This window comes from Candoia aspera, chromosome 1, assembly GCF_035149785.1.
Source record: "Candoia aspera isolate rCanAsp1 chromosome 1, rCanAsp1.hap2, whole genome shotgun sequence".
In the NCBI taxonomy this organism is placed as follows: domain Eukaryota; kingdom Metazoa; phylum Chordata; class Lepidosauria; order Squamata; family Boidae; genus Candoia; species Candoia aspera.
Window position 1 is genome coordinate 290,213,051 of NC_086153.1, and position 21,962 is coordinate 290,235,012.

The 21,962-nt window shown below is 37.5% G+C and overlaps 1 protein-coding gene across 2 annotated transcripts in view; it reads right to left on the reverse strand.

Moving 5' to 3' along the window:
- The window catches only part of HEATR5A (HEAT repeat containing 5A), a 75,426-nt gene extending 55,815 nt beyond the window's left edge, over positions 1–19,611 (reverse strand). For both annotated transcript variants that reach the window (XM_063290020.1, XM_063290019.1), the window contains exons 1-7: positions 19,265–19,611; positions 12,401–12,629; positions 11,922–12,133; positions 6,081–6,189; positions 5,068–5,217; positions 3,719–3,890; positions 847–1,007 (exon numbers count right to left, since the gene is read on the reverse strand). In XM_063290020.1, coding sequence (XP_063146090.1) covers positions 847–1,007; positions 3,719–3,890; positions 5,068–5,217; positions 6,081–6,189; positions 11,922–12,133; positions 12,401–12,526 — 930 coding nt within the window. In that variant the 5' untranslated portion in view covers positions 12,527–12,629; positions 19,265–19,611. The remainder of the gene's footprint in view (positions 1–846; positions 1,008–3,718; positions 3,891–5,067; positions 5,218–6,080; positions 6,190–11,921; positions 12,134–12,400; positions 12,630–19,264) is intronic.
- Between the last annotated feature and the right edge of the window lie 2,351 nt (positions 19,612–21,962).

A 21,962-nucleotide genomic window follows, 5' to 3' on the forward strand; every position in this document is an offset into this window, starting at 1 on the left:
CCCTCCTGATATTAGGATGGCCTCGACCCTGTTGGCTTTCCGGAAGGCCTTGAAAACCTGGCTTTGTGTCCAGGCCTGGGGCCACGAGTGTGAGAAGGGTCCCGTTGCATGATTATGTTAACACCATGGCTTTTAGATCGCTCGGCTGTATTTATATTTATTTTTAATTTTTGTTATTGTTTTTATTGTTTTATATCTTGAGTGTTTTTATTGTTGTTAACCGCCCAGAGTCACTAGTTTGAGATGGGCAGCAATATAAATGGAAGGAAGGAAGGAAGGAAGGAAGGAAGGAAGGAAGGAAGGAAGGAAGAGGGGAAGTCTTAGAACAGAGAAGTCAGCAGCATTCCAAGCTGCTGACCAAATGCCTTTTCCATAGGGAAGCACTGGGGAATTTTTCCAGAACATTTTTCTTCAAAGCTCCAGCTGAATCCAGCCCATTTTCAAATTCAATCTTTCTTTTGCTGCCGTCTCCCATCACACCAAATTTGGTCCAGATCTGTTCTGTTTTCAAAGGGTTATGCTGATGACAAAGTCCTCAGCCCCTTTACATAATTGCTTTCTTGGGAGCGGAAAGTATTTTAAAAATTGTATGTCTTCATTTACTTATTGGATTTATGCCTGCCATTTTTAAACTAGAAATATACAAGCTTTCATTAACAACTGAGATAAATGCTTAGCAATATTAAAAACATTCAGACTTCTCCAGAATGTTGTAGAACCCTAAGTGTAACATATATTAACATATTCAGCATGAGCTAGTATATAGTACAGTTAACAAATTACTCACAGAAATAAGAAAAGGTCAAACACAAACTTAACATTAACATTCTGTAATATAACTCGAACCTGAGTAACTCCAACTCTAACATCCCTGCTGACTGAGCTGGTTCCTTTTAGAATATCACCACCAGTTCGTAGAAATCCAGAACTCCCACGAAGAAAACCTGTTCCTAGCAGTTCCAAAGCTTCCATAAATGAGATTTTGCGAACATGTTGTCTGGCAGATGCTTTTTCAATGAAAAAAATATATAAAGGTTCATACTCCACACATACACATGACAGTCTTTCATTTACTTTCATATTCTATTGAAATGCAATAACATATTTGATAGCACAGCCAAATCCACAGATGTAATTTGTACTAAATACTTGTTGAGCCAAAGGTCTGAACCCTGCATGGCATGATCCTATATATTACCTAAAATTAAATTCAAATCTCCCAAATACTCTCAAGAACTCACAAAATCAAAAATCCAGATTGTAGACACATTCACAGGTATAATGGAAGGGGATGACTTGGAGCTTGCATTCTCTGTTGGCACTCCCATCCTATGGAACCAGCTGCTTCAGAAATGAGATTAGTGTCATTGCTAATAACATTTAGAAAATGGATGAAAACCTGGCTATTTAGGCAGGCATCTGAGGACTGAGGCACCAATGATTTATCTATTAAGGATGCATGTGGGTGCTGCTCATGCTTGCTTGTTAAAATTATTAAGTTCAGTTTTATATATATGTCTGTCTGTGTGTGTGGGTTTTTTTTGTATATTTGTTTACTGCTTTTAGCTTTTGTAAGCTGCTTAGATTCACATGACTGAAGGGGCATAAAAGTACTTGCAAATAAAGATAGAAAATGTTTTCCCAGTCTTGAGGCTAGCCAGTAGGGTGTGTTCCCTTTTAGTAGTGAGTGTAGTGGAAATAAGTTGTGGTTTTTGTGGTCTCTGTCCACATGCAATCTGTATTTTACACTATACTGTGTATTGTTCTTTGATTTTACAGGTAGTCTTCTCTTAGTGACGGTAATTGGGACCGGAATTTCCACCACTAAGTGATGTGGTCGTAAAGTGCAATGTCTGTAGCAGAGCTCCTTGGGAAAAAAGGTAGTGGGATTGACTTGCAACTTTCCCTGCTGGCTTCTCCATTGACTTGTCTTGTGGGAAGCCAGCAGGGAAGGTTGCCAATGGTAATCACATGACCACAACACACTGCAACCGTCCTAGGTGCGAGCTGGTTGCCAAGTGTTTGGATCACCATCACATGACCACAGAGGTGCTGGGATGACCAGGACTTCAAGGACTGGTCATAACTGCCACTCGTTCAGCACCATGGTAACTCTGGTTGCTGAACAACTGGTCATTAACCAAGGACTACCTGCACTGTGCTTTTAGTTTGTGAAGCCAGCCAGAATCATTAGGCAATGGGTCACCCTAGAAATATGACCAGTAGATAATTAAACAAACAATAATGATAAGATATTCAAATGTGTGCCTGTCATTTTATGGCAAAACTCTTTCTGTATGGTCCCCAGCAACCTTCACAGATCCTTTTCTTCTTTTTTTTTTCAACAGAACTATTACATGTGGCTAAATGGGGTGAAAACTAAATGTGAGCAACAGCAAGGTTGCTGCATAATGACTCTGCTTTGCAACCGCTCTTGCACCTCATATTTATCTATAAAATAATAGCTAATAGTCTGGACTCAGTCTATATTCTGGTTAGCTAAGCTGAACCAAGCCACGGTTACAGACAAGAGTTGAGATGTTCCATCTTAACAAGTCTGATTCACTGCCTAGTTGGGACATGTTGGACAGATTAGGATATCATGGAAACAAGGCGTCTGTGAACATAATGATGAGCTAAATGGAACAATAGCCCAAAACAATGGAGGGCATGAATGGCCCAAGTGTTTCTGTATTACTGAATACAGTAAAGCTTTGGCAAGGGACAAAGGTTATTCTAAATTTAGTAATGGTATCATTAATCTAATAACCATGTTATATCAGTACTACCCATGCATGCAACCTAAATACAACCTATTTAGGTTGAGTTACCTGAATGAAGAAACTTAGTTAGCATTACCCTTGTTAAATTACATAAAATAAATGAAAATAGTATAATACTTGATTTAGGCAGACTACCATTTCTTTATGACAGTGAATTCTAAAAGAGAAAGGCTACATTTACTATTATCAATAATAGTCAAATCGGTAAGGCTTTCTAATTCTTTCAGTGTTACGAATTAGTTTCATCATCATCAAAATGGAGGTGGAACACACCAAATAACCCATATAATATAGGTACTTCAGTGAGAATCTGGGGGAACTGGGTAGTGCTGATTGTAAATTTCAAGTTGAATTGAGGCAGCTAAACTACTGGATGGGCACTTCAATTCTTTCCTCTAGATAATTTAAGTAATTTTGACTAATTACAATGTTTTCTCATATGCTATTTCCCTTTTCCTCTGTCTACTATTAAGTTTAATTGCCAATATAGTTGACTTTTCCCTCTTAATCTTAATCTTTTCCCACTATGGAACAGTGGAAATATAAATAATCACTATTTTTTTTAGATTATTATTATAATATTAGAAATATTATATTAGAAGAATAATTATTCTGATGTAGCACATACACATAACCATACATTCTCTTAAATATGGTGTAAGTTTGATATAGCTTAGAGAAAATATTCATACACATGTATGTGTATGTGTTAGTTATACTTCAGAGAAAATGTTTGTACATATGTTTGTGTGTGTGTGTATGAATGTGTTTGAGTTATTATGTTGTTAGTTATTATGTTAGCGTATTAGTATATTAGCTTTTGCCATATGCTAAAATCATTCACTAACTCATTCTGGAGAGTTTTTACTACTGGCAGCTATACTGCTTATTATTTCCTAAGTCAAAGTAGGGATGAAAAAAATAAATGAACTCACCTGTGGCTTGTTTTGATGTAACAGCACTAATCAATACATAGCCTAAAAGCTTAGAAACAGCCATTCGTACATCATAATTGGATCCTTCAAAGGATTTAAAACATAGAGTTACAACACTATCTAGGTCTGTACTCCACATAAAAGTTGCTTCAGTCTGAAGTTCAAGAAGACACTATATTAAAAAAAGGGGGAAGAAGGAAAACAAGCAAAATAAATAAATATTGTGTGCACAAATACTGCGTAGTTAAAAAAAAATACCTAAAAAAATTTGGGCTGCATCTAACAATGTTTGTCTGACAGTGAAGATAAAACGCATCAACAAATTCACCTTCTCCCCTCCTATCCAGGTATTCCTAATCTGACCCAGAAGGGTTTTTTTATATGTATGCTTGTATGTATGTATACACACATGCACACACACACAAAATCTCAAAGTTGGCCTCAAAACTATCTATTCATTGTTAGCTCTAAAGGGAGACTCATGAGCACATAAACCTAAGATAATTAAACTTCACAAGTTTTCAGCTCTTTCACATGAAGGAATAAAAATATTTCAATCATTTTTCCATGGGGGGGGAGGAGGGACTCTAAAGATATATCAGTACTTTGCTCAGCTTCGTTTTTCTCATTCCAGCAAGGATCATAACTTGTTGGTTGCACAGTACTGTATAACTCTTTCAAAATGAACATGTGATCCATTTAAAAGGGAAAAAAATAAAACACCTACTGAGCTAAAATATGGAAATAGATATTGACTTCAAATGGAACAAATTTAACACCTTAAGAAAAATGTGTATGTATAAAGAAAGTTACCTTATCTGACTTGTAAACAATTGGGGGGGGGGGAGGCTCTGAGTCAGTGTTGACTCCTGGCAACTGCCTGGACAAGTCCCTGCAGTTTTCTTGGCAAGGTTTTTCAGAAGTGGTTTACCATTGCCTCCTTCCTAGGGCTGAGAGAGACTGAGTGGCCCAAAGTCACCCAGCTGCCTTTGTGCCTAAGGCAGGGCTAGAACTCACAGTCTCCTGGTTTCCAGCCTGGTGCCTTAACCACTGCACCAAACTGGCTCTGTAATACATATACACATTGCTATTATCGATGTAGCTTTACAGACATAATGTCAGACTGCAAAATGTATATTAATGGAGATAAATTAATATACTGAATTTATTTGTGGGAAAAATCCTAACAAAAATATACCAAACGATAAAGATATATTATTTACCATACTTATATACAGCCAAAATCTTCCTGGTAACACAAAAGATTGGATGTAATGGATTTATCCTTCATGTAACATATGCAATGGTATACAGGAAAATTAATTACCAAAAAGTACAGAATATTTTACCTTTGCAGCAGCACAGCGAACTGCCATTGATCTGTCTGTTAAACATGTACGAGCAGCTTTGTAAATATCTCTGTGACAAGGAATAGCAGCAGCTCCCAACCCTTTCAGTATGTTCTGCAAACTAAGCATGATCTCGTATCGCCCTTGAGACTGACAAGACAAAAAAAATCATCATATTTTAGGACAGAAGTGCTGGATTTGATTTCTATTTTTACATTTTTATTCCACTCCTCCTTCAACAAGCAACACTTCAGTAATGCTGTAATCATGTTAGATGAATTAGATCAAAGATTTTGCTGAAAGCCCCACTGTTAAATTCATGGCAGAGAATGCACTGGAAGCTGACAGTCTCAGACAAGCTTCAGCACTTTGTCCCTGAGATACTGAACACTGCAAAACCTAATTGAGTTCATTTTGCCAATTACAAAGAGTGCAAAGGGAGATTTCTAAGCCACTTCTTCACTAATAAAGATACAAGTATGACTACTTAAAATAACAATACACATTACAGTATTTTTAGGCAAGCCAATTATTTCACTTAAAGCATTTTTATCACATCCTTCAGCCAAAAAAGGGCTATGACATCATTTTTAATATGATCAATATAAATAAAACAAGTCCTCACCAAAAGTTCCTAATTTAAAAGACACATCACAAGAAAAATATAAATAAAATAAAAATAATAAAAACAGGAAGCAGAGGGAATGGAGGAAAGAAATTAAACCATGGCATCAAATGTTCATACTAAATATTAATTTCTATAATGATTAAAAAGAGAGGAAGAAGAGTCTTAACAAAGTCTCATCAGGGCAGAGAGAATAGCCTTACTTTGCAGTTAGCCTATTTATGATTCAAAGAAGTTTTGCAGAAATGTAATTCGTATGTGATACATCATCCTCAAATGTCAAAATCTCATATATTATTAGCTCTTCCTTAGGCCCTCATTAAAAATAATTTTCTCCTTTAGACTTTAATCAATATTTTATTTCAACTTTAAACAGCTGCCCATTTACCTCTGCATTCTTCATTGATTTAAGGATATTTCCCACAGTATTCACAAAGCTGTTGCCCAAAATTCTTCCCAGTTTTTTGTACAAATAGCCCAAACAAACCACTGCAGCACTTTTAAAACATAGAATAAGAAAAGAAAAAAACATGCAGTCAGGCAACCTTTCAACAAAACGTTATTAATAATTCGGCTATAGTGTATTTTATTGCAAACAGCTGAAGTTCTTAATCATCAATAGTTATTAAATAATAATAAATAACTATTAAAATATTAAATTATTTAGGACAATTTCCCCAACCTGTGATTTCTAGTTGTATTAGGTTGCCATCTCCTAATGAGTATGCTAATTGAGTATGCTAATGAGTCCACCAATTCTGCATAACAAAACTGAAGGACAACCAGTTGTATCAGGTAGGTTTGTATATACTGTACATTTCACGATCCCTGAAAAAAAAACACCTAGGCTAATTCACACCGTGGTACAAAGAAACATCTTGCATTTGCCTCTTTCAAGTCAATTTCTTACTTACTTGATGAACTGATTTTGTTTCAAATCAAGAAGTAAAAAAAAAAAAAAGGCCAGAAGCCACCATCATCTATCCAAGTACAGGCAGCCCATGTTTGTATGCAGTCCCCAGACCTTTCTCCACTGTGCCCAAGACAACATTCCCACACGTTGATAAAAACAACTGAATTATAACAATGGGATTTCACTTTTTTTAAAGCAACAAAATAGTTATGTGAAACATCTGATAGGTTGAATAATGGCTATTTTATCTGAACAATGTGAACCAGTCAGTTGTCATGTCCCCCGTCGCGATGTATACATACATCACAACGGGGAACATGCCTTCCGGGGGAAGGGGAGGAAGGAGGAAGGAATCAGTGATAATCTCACAAACACTTAAAGACAAATACAAATAAAGGACAAAGGAGCCATACCTTTGTCCTGACCTGAAAAGCCATCACCCTATCTCCCTGACATCTCTGCATTACCACGGGGGACACACCTGCTCCGGACACAGGAAGAGGACAGAGGCAATCAGCACTAATCCCCCCGATCGCCCATCGAGACTCCGGAATCGCACCCTGATCGCCCATCAAGACTCCGGATCAGGACTTTGGGACAATGGGGGGGGGAAGGATCAGGTCCGCACCGCGGGTATTTACCAGATAGCTCGCACGCCATGTGCTCATTCCCGTCTTTTTTCGTGTATGCATTCTATTCCCAATAAACCAGAAATCCTTAGCCCTAACTAGTGAGTCTGTGTTTCTTTGGGAATAAGGCAACCATCACACAGTGATGTGTGAGGCGCTGAGGTGACTAAATCCTCTTAAAGGCTCAAGATAGTGACTTCCAAGCCCTTACAATTTTTTTTTGTCAGAACTGAAGACAAAGCAACACACTCCTTTTTGACAGCAACCTCAAAGAAGAATTGTAAGCTAAGCATTCCTCCAAATGGTTTGCACAGCTGTATATTTTATTAAAGAGCACCCCACCACATTCCAAGGGCTCAATAACAGACTGAAAAATCAGCCTTTGTTACTTGCAGGGATGTTATACTACAAACATATCTGTGAAGTCCCCGACAGCCCCAAAATAAAAAAGCAAAGATGCAAATCTCAGTCAGAAAAAAGTTGCCTATGCTGGAGTATACTTGAGGAAAGCCACAGCATACTTGTAGGAGGCAAGAGGGTTGTAAGAAAACTGCCACTGGCTGGTTGTTTCATTTTGCTTTAATCTAGCCTGTTTTTTTCACACTTTCTTACTCATCTCTGTAAAGAATAACTTTTATTTTTGTCTGGCACTATCCTGTACCTGGGGATGAACTGTGATCGGATTCTGGTAGACATTCCTTTATTTTATCTCCTTTATCTTGTTTTTATTTTTATCTGCTTTCCTGTTATTTTCTGGGATTGATTAAAAATCAACCTGCAGTTCTGCATGCTAAGAAATCCCTACAGAAAAATTAAGGTTACCTTTCCTTTTGTATAGAGCAGCAATAATAGCATTCTCCTAATTGTCAGACACAAGTGGTTCCACTCTTTGATATTCAACTTTCCCATAAAAACGTCTACAATAATGCTTCTAGCATTATCTCATTTCAGTTACATTCCAAAGCATTTCATAGTTTTATTTACAATGCTATTGACTCTGTTGGAGGCTCCTTGTTTAGCCCTTTTTATTTATTTATTTATTTATTTATTTTATTTTCCAAGCAATTTTTATTTCCAAGAAAATTACGTATTCATAATTAAACCCATACTTTCACATCCATGCAAGTACTCATCAAATTCACTCCAAGATCAGACATTACATACTTCCACTTGTTTATCTTTTTTTCTTTCATTCATTAATTCATACTCATTACCATTTATCCCATCTACATTCTAAGTCACAATCTTTCATGTGCCACGGTCATAACCAGATTGGTCCATAACTTCTATTCCTTATCATACCTACAGCCAATTTAATGATGTTTTTTTTGTAATACAGAGGAACCAACCAGGTTACCACTCTTAATTGTACTCATGTAATACAATATAATGGTATGTGGAATGACCTTGGGAGACTGGCCCAGAAACGCTGCCTAAGGAATAGTCAGATAAGAGACAGCACATTCCGCAGCTGGGTAGTGGGTGGGGCAAGAGGCTCAGAAGAGACCCTCCCTAATTTCTTGGGATGTAAAGGAGACAGGGGGAGACAGACATGCAAGATTCTGTTAATGTAGCCTTACAATAAAGTAGAATTAGCTCATCTGATCTTGTTTCTGTCTGGTCCACCTGGCTGACATACAATGAGGACAATAGTAATCAGTTCTGACATATTTTGGACAGTATGCCACAAGTTCAACCAAAACTCAAATTTTCCCAAGTATATTCATGCTATTCTATGCAAGCTAGGATTTCTAATCTAGAGACTACCTTGCAAGATGACTATTGTTCACATACTATCAACTGGGAGGTACATGCAGTGTACAGACACACTCAAGATACAAGATGGAATGGGGGACTTCTGGTTGGAACATGGCCAATTGAGCAGCTGTGTCCGTGGGCTCTGTGGGAAGAGCTGACAACACCACCTCATTTCTAAATCACCATATATATGGTACCCCAAGAGAGGTTTTCTACATCAAGAATAAGCGGACTCTCTTGGTGCCTATCGTTATTTCTAGATTAATTTTTAAAAATATTTTAAAGTTTTGGCTTGTTTTCCCATTTAAAGATTAAGGAGGACTGAGAATAAATAATTGCCTTCCTGTTATCATTTTTGTACTGAATTTGAAGGATTGAATATTTTCCTACATGTTGGATTTGCCATTTTGAATCTTCAGCTTTCTGTTCACTTTCCCTAGGACCTGCTTGTTAGTGTACTTTCTCTTGTGCCAAATTCATTCAGAAGTTTTTCATTAAGTCCTATCTGCACGTGTCAAGTATCTAGGGGGTGCCATAATTGACTGCCTGAAACATGGAGGATTTCAAGGAGGCTTTTTCAGAGCCTTGTGAGTCTGAGCAGATCTTCAAAGAGATCTTTTCAGAGTGCTGTCAAGCTATTCTGCAGAATATTCGGGATATTGGGGAAGATATTATTTTTAAAGTATGTCATCTGGCTGAAGATGTTATGGAGGAAGATGAAGATTTTGGCAAAGATGGAGATGTTTCTGTCAGTGAGATTGAAGCAATGCCAGGCAAAGACTACATTTTGGTGCTGAAGGGATTAAAGCGACAGTCTGACCTGCAGATTACAAAGAGAGTTGTTTTTCTGGGGAATTGTTATGGCTTTCTGATGGAGTGTTATGGGAGAGAAGAGGATTTGTTTTGTGGGAGTTTTTTTGCTGAGAAACCTTGAGTTTTTAAGGGGGCAGTTGGGCTGTTTGATTTCTGTATTAAAAATGCCTTGTGTGTAAATTGGAGATATCTAAATATCTTGGCATATTTCGAAGTGGGGTAAAAATTTAAGAATGCTTAATTGGATTGACAATGAGGGTTTTTCATGATTTCATGTTTTTTTAATGATTTGGATTAAGATTTATTGGTCTTTTTTAAAGGTTTGTTTGATTTGTAAGTTTTATAAGGTATAATAATAATTGCTTGGTTTTAGGTTTAATAGGGTTAAGATCGTTGTAGTATTATTAAATACTACAACAAAAGTAGACAATTTATGTGTTTTTATAATTTGATTTTTATTATAGTGGACAGAAGTATATAGAATAGTGTTAGGAAGGAAATAATTGAATAAATGTTGTGTTTAAGGGAGAAAAGTTGGTTTAGAGATTTATATATTTATATATTCTTTATTATAAGGGGAAGGAGCAATTACTTAATGATTTCTCTGTGTGCTGATGGATTGACTTATAGAAGTAATGTGATCTTGGTTTGATAGTGAGTAAGGGATTATGGAAATTGCTGTATATTCTTGTTGTTGAAAGTTATAAGTTTCTTTATGTAATCTTTAAAATTCTTTATCTTGTGTTTCTCACTTTTTAGTTTTTTTTTTGTAGTTTTTTTGCTTTTTTGTAGTTTTTAAATTTGCTTTAAACTTAATAAAATTCTTATTTAAAAAAGATACAAGATGAAACAGGAGCAACCAATATGCCTTAATCTGTTATCCTCTCTCTCAGCCTGTCTGAACTGTTTCTTCAACTTGAAACAATTCTGAGATATAGTAGGAGCCACCCAATGTAACTGGGCTTTAATCAAAAATCGATATGAGGGAGAAATTAATTTTCAATACAAATTTATGGAAGATAGTGCAAAAGGTTGTATGTTAGGAGAAAGCATTTACAAAGACGTTTATATTAAAGGAAGTTCCATACAATGAAAAGTATGAACTGTTGTGCACAACAAATTTTATGCACACTTTTTAAAGGATAGAACTGTGCTTCAAACATATAAACATTATTAAAATTAAAGAGATTCTTCCATCTGTATTCATTACATTGTATTATGTGAGTACAATTAAAGAGATTCTTCCATCTGTATTCATTACACTGTATTATGTGAGTACAATTAAAAGTGATAACCTGGTTGGTTCCTCTGTATTATTAAAAAAGCTTCATCTGAAACTTAAATTGGCCAAAGAACATCCATAACTGAATCTCACGGAATATGAGTTTAGGTGAGTTTAAATCTCTTTCAACTGCTAAAGCCTATTCTTTAGGCCATGCATGCATCCTATTCCCCTGCAAAAATCTTATGCAATTCCCATAACTTCTAGTTACAACTTCATCTCAAGAATATTGTGGGCCAATGTAGAGGCTATATTTCTATGCTAGAGGCAAAGAAGGGGATTTTTATCTGCTAGCAGCTCACTTGGTTTCTATGCTGGCATAGAGAAAGGATGGAGCATTATCTGTGCCAAATTGGAGCTCCTCTAGTCTGTTTATTTGGCTGTGTGTAATTCTTGAGTGCCTGTGTTTAAATGCAAGTCTGGTTATCCACAATGACATATACCCACTGCTACATCAATCCAACATTTCTAGGCATTCCTCCAGTTACTGCTTTTTCACCACAGTCTCTTTCTCTAAACTAAATTGTTTTGATTATTTTGTTCCCATCACCCGACTGTAGACTCATTCCTGGACAAGAATACAACTAAAAAGAACAGGACATAAAAAGAAAGAAATTGCTTTTGTGCTGTGCAAGGGGGCAGTGCATGGGAAAACATAGGGAACTATGGCTCCTTTACCAGGCCAACGATAAACTGGATTCAGTCCTATTCTAATCTCCAAAACTCATGCTGCATGCAATTTTGTTGTTTTTATTTAAGATTCTATAGGCTCCTTGGTTGTCTACGATGAAGAAATAATACTTTAATATGATCACGTTGGACTTTTAAACTTACAGTTTAGTAGGTAGATAGCTTGGTGAATCATCTTTACTGAGAATAAGTTCATTGCATTTGTCAATTGTTTGGTGAACAGAAAAAATGTCTCCTGCACTATATAATATAGCGAGGTTCTTGGCAATGAGCTGTCTAGCAGGAGGTCCTGGTGAACTGGTTAATAAAGATACCAGTTGCTCAACAAGTTTGTTCTGTTTTTCCCTTATGTCAGCCTGGAAATATAGAATAAATGGTTAACAAGAGAGATAGTCAAACTTTGATCTATCTGAAAAGTTTCAGACAACTTTTAGCTGGGTTCAGACTCATTCAAGTTAAGTCTGGCTCAAAATAGTATTCAATTCCCATCTCTACTGTTAGTCAGATCCCTATATTACACCCTTTCCTGGGAATAAAAGAAAACTTTCCCTATTCCACAGGAGCTGTTTAGCAAAGAAAACAGGAAACAAAGATCTGTTCTGTTTTAGTTTTATCACGCTTACCTGATTAGTTGCTGGTAAAAGTTTTTCCAAAAACCTCAGCCACTCCAAAGCAAATTCTGCTTTCTGAAATTCATCCAGCTGATTATAAACCTCTTCATTAAATAGCAAGCTGCAAGCCAACTCCATTCTTTAAAGCATCTCCTTTTCTCTATCTGAAAGCCACTCATGAAGGCACACAGGCGTGTAGCTATGTGATGTCAGTATTTACTGGCTGAATGAAAAAGGACACCTGGATAAATATATAATAAATGTATTTAGGGATAGAAATGATATATTTTAATTTCAATATTTAATCTCAGGGTGCTTTGCAGGCATTTTAGGAGCATCAATAATTCTTGGACCTTAAAAAGAATTGGCAATTGCTTCATGTTGTAACAAGCACAAGAAATCACACTGGCATACAAGAAGGACTATTTGTAGGCAGTTATTTATTTGTTTAAACATTATCCTGCCTTTTCCTCAGAAGTTCAAGGTGGAGTATCTAGAACTCCCTCGTTTGATTTTTCCCCATAATTTCTCTGGGAGAATTGGGATGAAAGACAGTCATTTACCCAAAGCTACCCAACAGACTTCAGGCAAATGTACTTGGGTCTCCAACATCTTAACCTTAACACTACATCAAAAAAGGTGCTACTGGACTCCTGTTTTTTTACACAACACAGTGTGCCAATGGCTATAGATATTGCATCTCACCTGTGAGAAGTTACTCTCACACTGATAATAGTAGACAACAGATGTACCCTGACCCTTTCAACAGAAGAGATAACCCTCCTCCCTTTGAATCAAATACATGACAGAAAGCAGACCAGGTTTTGCTACCTTAGGTTGTATAAATATAGGTTTCTCATTTGAAACTCATTGGAATTCTTGTGCTGCAACCATAACTGTTCCTTTTAATAAATATTAGTAATCCGGCTTTGAAAGACTTGTTCTGTAGATTAACTATTTCCAGTCCAGATTTTTATTTTGAAGGGAAGTCTGATCCCACCCTGCCCTAGCAGTCAATACAGGGATTCTCAAATTGTGGGTCAGGACTGCCTGGGATTTTCTCAGCAATACGGTGGGTGCCAAAGTTTTTGCTTTTAACTCAATCTGATTAGGCGTGTGCAGACAAACAGAAGCATTAACAAAACTCACTCCAGGTTTTGCTCCTTCCTGTACTTGTGGAAGCCCGCAGTGAGCACCTGCAGTCTTTTAAAGTCCAAGAACCCTTGGAACATATGGACTAAAATGCAATGATTAAAACTAGAATGTTTATTTCCTGCCCAACCATAATCTCAAAGAAGTAATTAGTTTTATTCATATGGGAGTCACATGGATTCATTTATAATTTTAGGGGATTGCAATACCACAACTTTTGGGAACTGCTATTTCTTCTAAAAACTAAGCCTATCATGACTTGCTTAAACAGCTACAAACATTCTCTGCATTTAGGATTGATTTCTCATGACAAGAACTAATAAGAAAATAAAATTCAGAAAAAATAGGATAATGAAAGAGCTACTGCGTACATGTAAAGGGAATTCAATCTGGCTCAGATCGTATTCATCAAATTTAAGAGCTAGTTTGAGAATGAAAGTACGCCTCATTATAACTGCGTGTTTTATAATGTGTCAACCCTTTATATGATCATTAATTTATATGAAGCATTCCAATTGATTTATTTTCTCAGTTTACTGAACATTTACATAGGACATGACAATATGGAATACATGGTTCTACAAATATTTTTGTCTTATAAGAAGAACAAACATATCTGAACTTCTCTTCTGAAAGCTGATTTTCCTCATGAATTTCAGGGTAACTTCTTTGTACTGTCATAGTATAATTTAATTGTAGGGAGAAGAGAATTTCTACCATTAAAAGAAGAAACAGACATGAATGCAATTGAGCCGTCCACTGAGATCTGATTATCTGATGTAATTTAAGAGAACAGACATTAATTATTTATACTGTTATGATAGTTGGTTTCTACCCATAGGAACAAACTCCTCTTAATGTACAAGCTAAATCCACTTACTAGGTAATAAGTCCTATTGAAATTAACAAGCTCTTTTCTAAGTAAGTGAAGTTAGAGTGGCAAATACATGATGTACTGCAGAAAGTGCCACACATTTTATCTCAATAAAAACAATGCATATATCATATTTAGGCATGTGTGGCAAAGCAAATACGAGTTGCATGATGGTTGGCATGTACTATAACGGCCATATTTTCTGTAGGCATTCTCCACTGCTATTAAAATCTGTATGATAAAGCAGATACAGCCTCAGCAGACCCAATAACATAAATATTTCTCCACATTCTATGAATGTAGTAGCTTAATCCATGTCATGTAGTGGTTTAATCCATATTTAATCCATCTTTGTCACAGAACAGTCTCTATAGTAATTATAGATACTCTTAACTTCAAAATAAGGCATTTTAAGAGTTTGTGTAAGAGCCAAATAAAATAATTAATTTCAGTAGATTGCAGAACCCATTTTATTTATTAAAAACAGCATTTTCTAGGTCAAGAAAATGTGAGGATTTAAAAAACAAGTAAAAGCAACTGCAATTTTTGTAAAGGCATTTGTTAAATACACAAATAGTCAAACTTTTTCAAAAATGATTTAGGAATGTTCACATGTCTTCTAGCCTTTTTAGTTGAAGGGAATTATTACTGAACTTTAACTTGGCCTTTTTTGAGAGTATTAATATTCAAACAATAAAATATCTGTAGCCTTTCCACTGCTGCTAACCTGACAACCCATGCCTTGAAAATTATCAGCCATAAAGGTGCAATTTTTCTTTTGAACAAAGAATATTAGTAAAGTCAGTATAATTGACCCAAATATAAATTCTGTGGTGTGATAAAGCAGACTTTTTGGATTACATTTCAAAGCAATTGGCTATTTATACAGCTAAACACATTTCTAATTCCAAACAAGATTCAATACTTCAACTTATGATTTATATTTACAGATATGCCCCAGAAACCTTTCTTGCAGTAGCTATCACAATGCAGGAAGTTCTTTAGATTTTTAGGTACAACATGAATCAGTGGCTGCAAATTCTACCTATATTAGAATTTTCACCAGACAAGTGACATGTGAATGGAAATCTTCAAAAGAAGCGGTGGGGGGCAACTTGTTGTACCACCCAATATCTTGGGGATTAGCTTTTCTAATTCAACCCCCTCGCAATATATGTATTGATCTACCGCTTGCACAGTGTATAAATATGACCCAACTTACATTTGATTTGTACATAATAAAGTAAGACTCACTCCTTCTCTAAAATTGGATCAATGTGATTCATCCCTGAGTCTGCAAATCTCTATGCACTTCCTTGAGAACAAGTGCTGCTGAACTAAATGAGGAATTTATCTGAGCAAATATCTATTGGATGAAGAGAGCAGTAAAGGCCCTAGCATTTTGTGTAGTGCAATTTCCTCTTCTGCTCATGAAGCAGGTATTCTATTCATGATTAATTACATTAATATACAATGATATACTGGACTTTCCCCCATAGGCCAACTGTAATAAGGAAACAAGTTGACTATTCAAAGCATATTAAAGTTTTGCAACATGAGAAGATTACACATTTATGACTACTGCAAGCTATAAAAATTCAACCCTGCTTTAATGCAATATTATTAACATCTGTAATTTTTTTGTAAAAATATAATGCCATTTTTGCTTCTTAAATGTATGATAAGACAATATTCAATTCTCACAGATGACTCAAATCTGTCAAGCGTAAATCATAATTCTATTTAATTACTTGTTAGTCTTAAGGAGGAAAAAAACGTACTTGGATTTGGGCATCATTAAGAACACTAAATCTTGGCCAAGTGAGTATCACTAAAATCAGTCAATAGAACCACTACCCAAGTTCTCATTTTAGTTCATTAGCATGAAATTTTAATGATGGAAACAAGAACATACATAAAAATACTTCTGGAATAATAAGCAACTAACAATGATCACTGTTCTCTTCTCCATCCTTATGTGGTTAAAAAGTATCTGCAGACATAGGAGATCATAAAGACTTGCATAACTACAAAATATTTCAGAACTGTCCTCCTTAAGTGAAGGAAATCCCCCAATAAAAGACTGGACATGATAGGAAGTACAGAATACTGTAAGTATCTGGGCAAAAAGGGAGAGCAGAATAAAATATCCAGAAGAAAAATGTGATTGACAGACTACAACTTCCAATATATGCCTTCTTTGTTGAATTTATTAAATGTTAATATGATTAAACGGTTATTTGAAAGTGTAATTACAGGAACTATTTTATCACCTTGTACCATACAGTCCTTTCTTTGCATAGATTCACAGAGTGTGCCAATTGTGCCCTTTCCTGAACCAGGAGTTCCTTCTCACAGTCACTCACACCTTGTTAACCTCAAGTGTGGATTACTGCAATGCACTCTACATGGGCTGCCCTTGAAGACTATTTAGAAGGTACAGCTGGTCCAGAATACAGTGGTATAAGCATTTATGAGTGCTCCTTGATATATCCATGTAACACTTCTGCTATGCAAACTGTACTGGCCACCAGTGAGCTGCCACCTGCAATTCAAGGTCTTGGTTACCACTTATAAAGCCTTTCATAGGCCCTGGCTTTCTGAGATACTGCCTCTCTCTCATTATATCTGCCTAAGCTGTAAGATGTCTCATGGTGGGCATGCTTCATGTTCCATCCATTATACAGTGTCATCTGATGGAACCTAGGAAGCCTGCCTTCTCTGTTCTTGTTCCTGCCCTTTGGAATAGCATCCCCCAGAGATTCAGACCTCCCCAACCCTGCAAGCCTTTAGGCAATCTTTAAAACTTAAAGATTTAAAAACTTAAAAACTCTCGGTCAGGCTGGTGGCATGTCTATTTGATGGGAGGGGGTCTGTTTTGCCTGTGTTATTTGATCTCCTTTTCCCATTAATTTTGTTCTGCTTTTTTTAGAACGTTGTAACATTTTTAATTTCATAGTTGTAATAGTTTAAGTCAGTTTTGAGTTTAGGCAGCCTTATAAATTGAATTGATCAATCAATTTCTCTCTATCATCTAAAAAAACAACGATGCCAACACTCTAAGGAAGCTCACTGGATGAGTTTTAAGTCCTGCATTATCTCAACTCTGTTATTACTCTATTATAAGGGAAAGAATGGAGGAGGGACTGTTACATGGCACCTTGAACCCTTGGAGAAAAGATGGGAAACATGAATAGTCTTGCATCAAGTTTCCTTGCTACTCTAAAGAGAGGAGTTGAACATTAATATGTAGCATTTAACATCTGAGTATAAAATCCAGTTGATCACTCAGTAAAAGTAAGCATTTTTCTGAACCAATTAGGACCCAGACAGTAATACTGGTGCAACTGACATTTAAAAATTAAAGAAAAAATTACTGTATAGAAGCCCTATAAATTTTGGACAATTCCTTTGATAAAGATACTGTTTATCAGCTAAACTATGCCACTAGCTAAGTTGCTTTGAGATGGGGTTAAAATAGCTGTTCTGTCTCAAAATAAATTTGCTTATTTAGTAAAAATGTTTTAGCTGCTAAATGTTGGTATGATATAATATCAGTGATTAAATAAATTATTTCCTACTGCAATTTGAGCTACTCCCCCTTTTTTGGTTTTCAGTATTATGACACATAGAATAAATTTGTGCTGCAAAGTCTTTTCTTCTGTGAATGTCATTATCTCAGGCATATACTAGTCTATTTATGAAATTCACTCAACATTTTCCCTTTCTTTTCTCTCCCCTCTCTGGTTTATGACTCATATGATGTTAGCTTATACTGTCCTCTCCATTCTGACTGTCTGTAGATCTCTGTTAAGATCTTCTCCAATCTTGCTCTTGGGATTTAGAGGTGCTTTTTGAAAAACGGGCCTTAAAATGAAATCACCTTGGGATGTTTTACCTGTAAACTGTATACTTTTGCACAGCATATATCAAATTGGACTTTCAGAAAAAATAGTCAATCTATACTTATGTTCTCATGGAGAAAATCTATCTGGTCACTAAGAGTCAGCACTGACCTGATGGCACATAATCAATCAATAACTTCTGTTACTGTATTGTTTAAAGATAACAGCTCTATGTGAAATAGAGTATTTAACAAAATATTTAATTTTATAATAAACTATGTTCACTCCAGGGTGGAAAATGCGATGTATTCAAACTTAAATGTTTCAAAGTTACATACTCCCATCAATTTGGAAGCTGATCCATTTAAATATATACAAAGCAACAGGATATTGGGCAAGCATATTTCTCGTACTACAAATTTGAATATATTCTACAGTTATCAAAATTATAATCTTGTGTAATAAACAATCACAGCAGTGTCCACAACAAAGTGTGGATTCCAAAATGATGCCATGTGCACTGTGTCATCACACAAATGCCGTATTTCCATCCTTTTATCTGACGCAAGTCATAGCTTTTGTGCGATGACATTGTGTTTTGTCATTTTTTCCCTCCCACCCCTCACAGGTACCCAGAATCAGGAGCATCCCCTTTCGTATTCAGGATGGATTACTTCGAACATAAAAGAAATTAAAAAGGAGAGAATATATCCTATTACCAATCTAAAACTATCCCGATAGTTTGACAAGGAACAAAATTTCATCAGAATCCTAGATTCGTTCTTAATTCTGCAAATGGGAACAACAGCACAGTACCAGCTCCTCTCATACTTCCTGCAGCTGTATTTTCCGCGGATTGCAGACATGAAAATTAAAGATCCTCCAGTTTAACAGAGGCTTTGGTATGCTTTCATCAAAAGCGTTTTAAAAAGTTGTTATTTTTTACAACTCTGCCTCTTTCGTCGGATACATATCACACACGCATTACTTTCGACGACCGCCTACCTTTGGTTAAAATAATTCCCAGGAGAGCCTCTCGCCGCCGCCGTCTCTCTCCCGCATCAGTTCAACTGAGTTAACAATGCGGCTTCTCTCTCCTGACGTGTCCCCAAGGTCGGCACGCTTTTTGCCAGCCGCCAACACTCCCCAAGGAAAGAGGTTCTTCTCACTCAGCCGCCGCCGCCGCTTCCCGAGGGGGCGAGCCCCAGCCAGCCTCTCCCGTCCGGCCCCAGGAAAAGGAGGGCAACAAGGAGCTCCGGCTACTCGGGTTAACTGACCGGCCTGTAGGCAGCCGCTGCCCGGGAAAAACTCTCTCTCGCGGCACAGGGTGGGGTCCTGCTCGGGCTGCCACCGCGCCGGGATCGGAATTCGTGCCTCCGCCTTTCCCGGGGAAACCCGCACCCTCCCTCCGGCCAGGAGGAGGGGCTGCTGGCGGGACCACCTTCGTCCTCTTCCCCTTTCCCACTTGGATGACCGCTTAGGGCCGCCTAATCGGCCCCGGAGCCATCGAGCGGCGGCGGCTGGGGCTGAGCGCGGCTCCGGTCCCTTCGCCAAAGCCCCGAAGCTGCTTTTTCAGATCCAACGGAATCCGTTGGCTTCCTGCCGGCTCAACCGCTTCTATGCAGCCGCTCACACGTCCACCACGCTCCGTGGCTCTCCAGTCACAGCTACGCTCTGCGTGCATAAAGCGTGGGTACCGTACCCCTTTTAAAATTTCAATTATCCTGAACCGGAAGTTGAGGGATGGCCTGATTTTTTTGCAATAGCGAAGCTGGTTGCCTTAAGTCTTATGGGTCTCTCGCTTTCCCAGCTTGGGCTGAGAAAACACTTGTGCTTCAATGCGCTCTTGGAAACGGGCCCAGTCGTTAGCTGAAAGAAAAGCCGCTCCACCCTGCTCGAATTTCTCTGGAGCTTCAAACCTGAATGCCGGTTCACAAGACTTGCTGAGCTAAATGTCATTCTTGTGTTATGTGAACGCAGCTACCATGGTGAACATAGACCATTAACTCATACACTCGAGTTAATCATGACTCGGCATGTTGTGCAAACAACTATGGCATTGCAAGTGGGACCTATTATCCAGCAAAAAAAGAACATGCCTTCATCCTTTAACAGCTGAAGGACGCAACATGACAGCACCTCTGTTCACAGAAGGCACTTGCTTAATTTCCACAACCTGGATGTGCAGGTTCTCTGTCTAATACACAGCCTCTAAGATAGCTGCTGTATGTCTGAAGCCACATAAGGCCATATAGCTTATAGTTAGTATTTTGAATTACGTTTGGAAACAAACCAACAACCATTGCAGCTCTCTTAACAGTGGTGTATCATCGCAATAATGGGTATGACAGGTTCTGCTTGAGCCAAAGATTTCAAGTGGTTTTCAAGAGATCCTCTACAGAACGAATTGTAGTGATCCAGCTGACAAGGGTATGAGTTACTGTAACCAATGCCTCTGATTCCAGAAAAGGCAGCAACTGGCCAGAGCTGGTCAAAGGCTCTCTTTGCCTCCACCTGCTTTTCCAGTAGGAGCTATGAGTCCAGAAAGATCTCAAAGCAAACAAGCAGGGCAATCTTTAAAAGTCTGGGCCTCATATAACAAATGTGAAATAATCTGAGTCACTGACCTGATGATCTAAGGTAGTACTGCTGAGAATGAAACAGTTTACCATCCGTAAATGCGTTCCTGAAGAAATCACCACGTCATTGATCTGAGAGTCAGTTTTAGGGCACATGCTCTAGCTTCTGTCTGGAATAAATCCCAGTTTCCTTCATCGGCATGAGTCATAGTTTAGAATTGGGAGGGAGGCAATCTGAGCACCATTCATTCGTTTGAGAGCCAAGAATTACAGGAGTTGTACCAGTGTTCTGAAGACATCAGCAAAGGAGACAGAGGTGGAAGTTAGGCTTGTCTCATCCCATAGCAGGGAAAGAAGAGGTGGACCATGCTACAATGCAGCATTCATAGATGCCGTAGTCCCCACTCAAATCACTACAACTTCTAAAAATCTCCAAAATTAAAAGGTATTTTTATTAAAAATTACAATTGCAAAGATAAAAGCTAATACAAACTAAAAAAGAATTAAAAGAAAAAAATAGAAGGTGCAGAAAAGGAAATAGAAAAATAGAATAGAAAAAAAGATATAGTAAAGAAAAAGAAAATATATAAAGAAATGACTCCCCCCTTCATCACAAGCATAAACAAATTTAGTAACTTAGCACCTTCTCTTAAAATGTAACAAATGATCTCTTCTTCCCATATCCCATCTCTTTTCTATAAACAAATGTTTAAAACCTCATTGTTTCAGTCCTGATCAGCAAAAGCCCATTAAGGGTTATCAGAAATAATAACATACAGTAGTTTTCAACTTACAGCAACAATTGGGAGCGGAATTTCCGTCACTAAGCAATGTGTTTGTAAAGCATAACTGCATCGCTTAGCGACGGCAAACCTCGCAGTCATGGTTGCTGTCATCAACTGAATCCCACGGTCGTTAGCTGAGGCAACTTCCTGCTGGCTTCCCACAACCAATGTCAGTGGGGAAGCCGAGAAGAAGTTGCAAGTCCGAGGCTGGCAGGCAAGTGGCTGCTACAGGGTGGGGAAAAAAGTGAGGGGGTGCATGGAGGGTGCGTGAGAGGCACCGTGCGGGTCAGAAAGGGTGCAGAGATGTGCAAGAGGCACTGTGTGGGTCGGGGAGGGTGC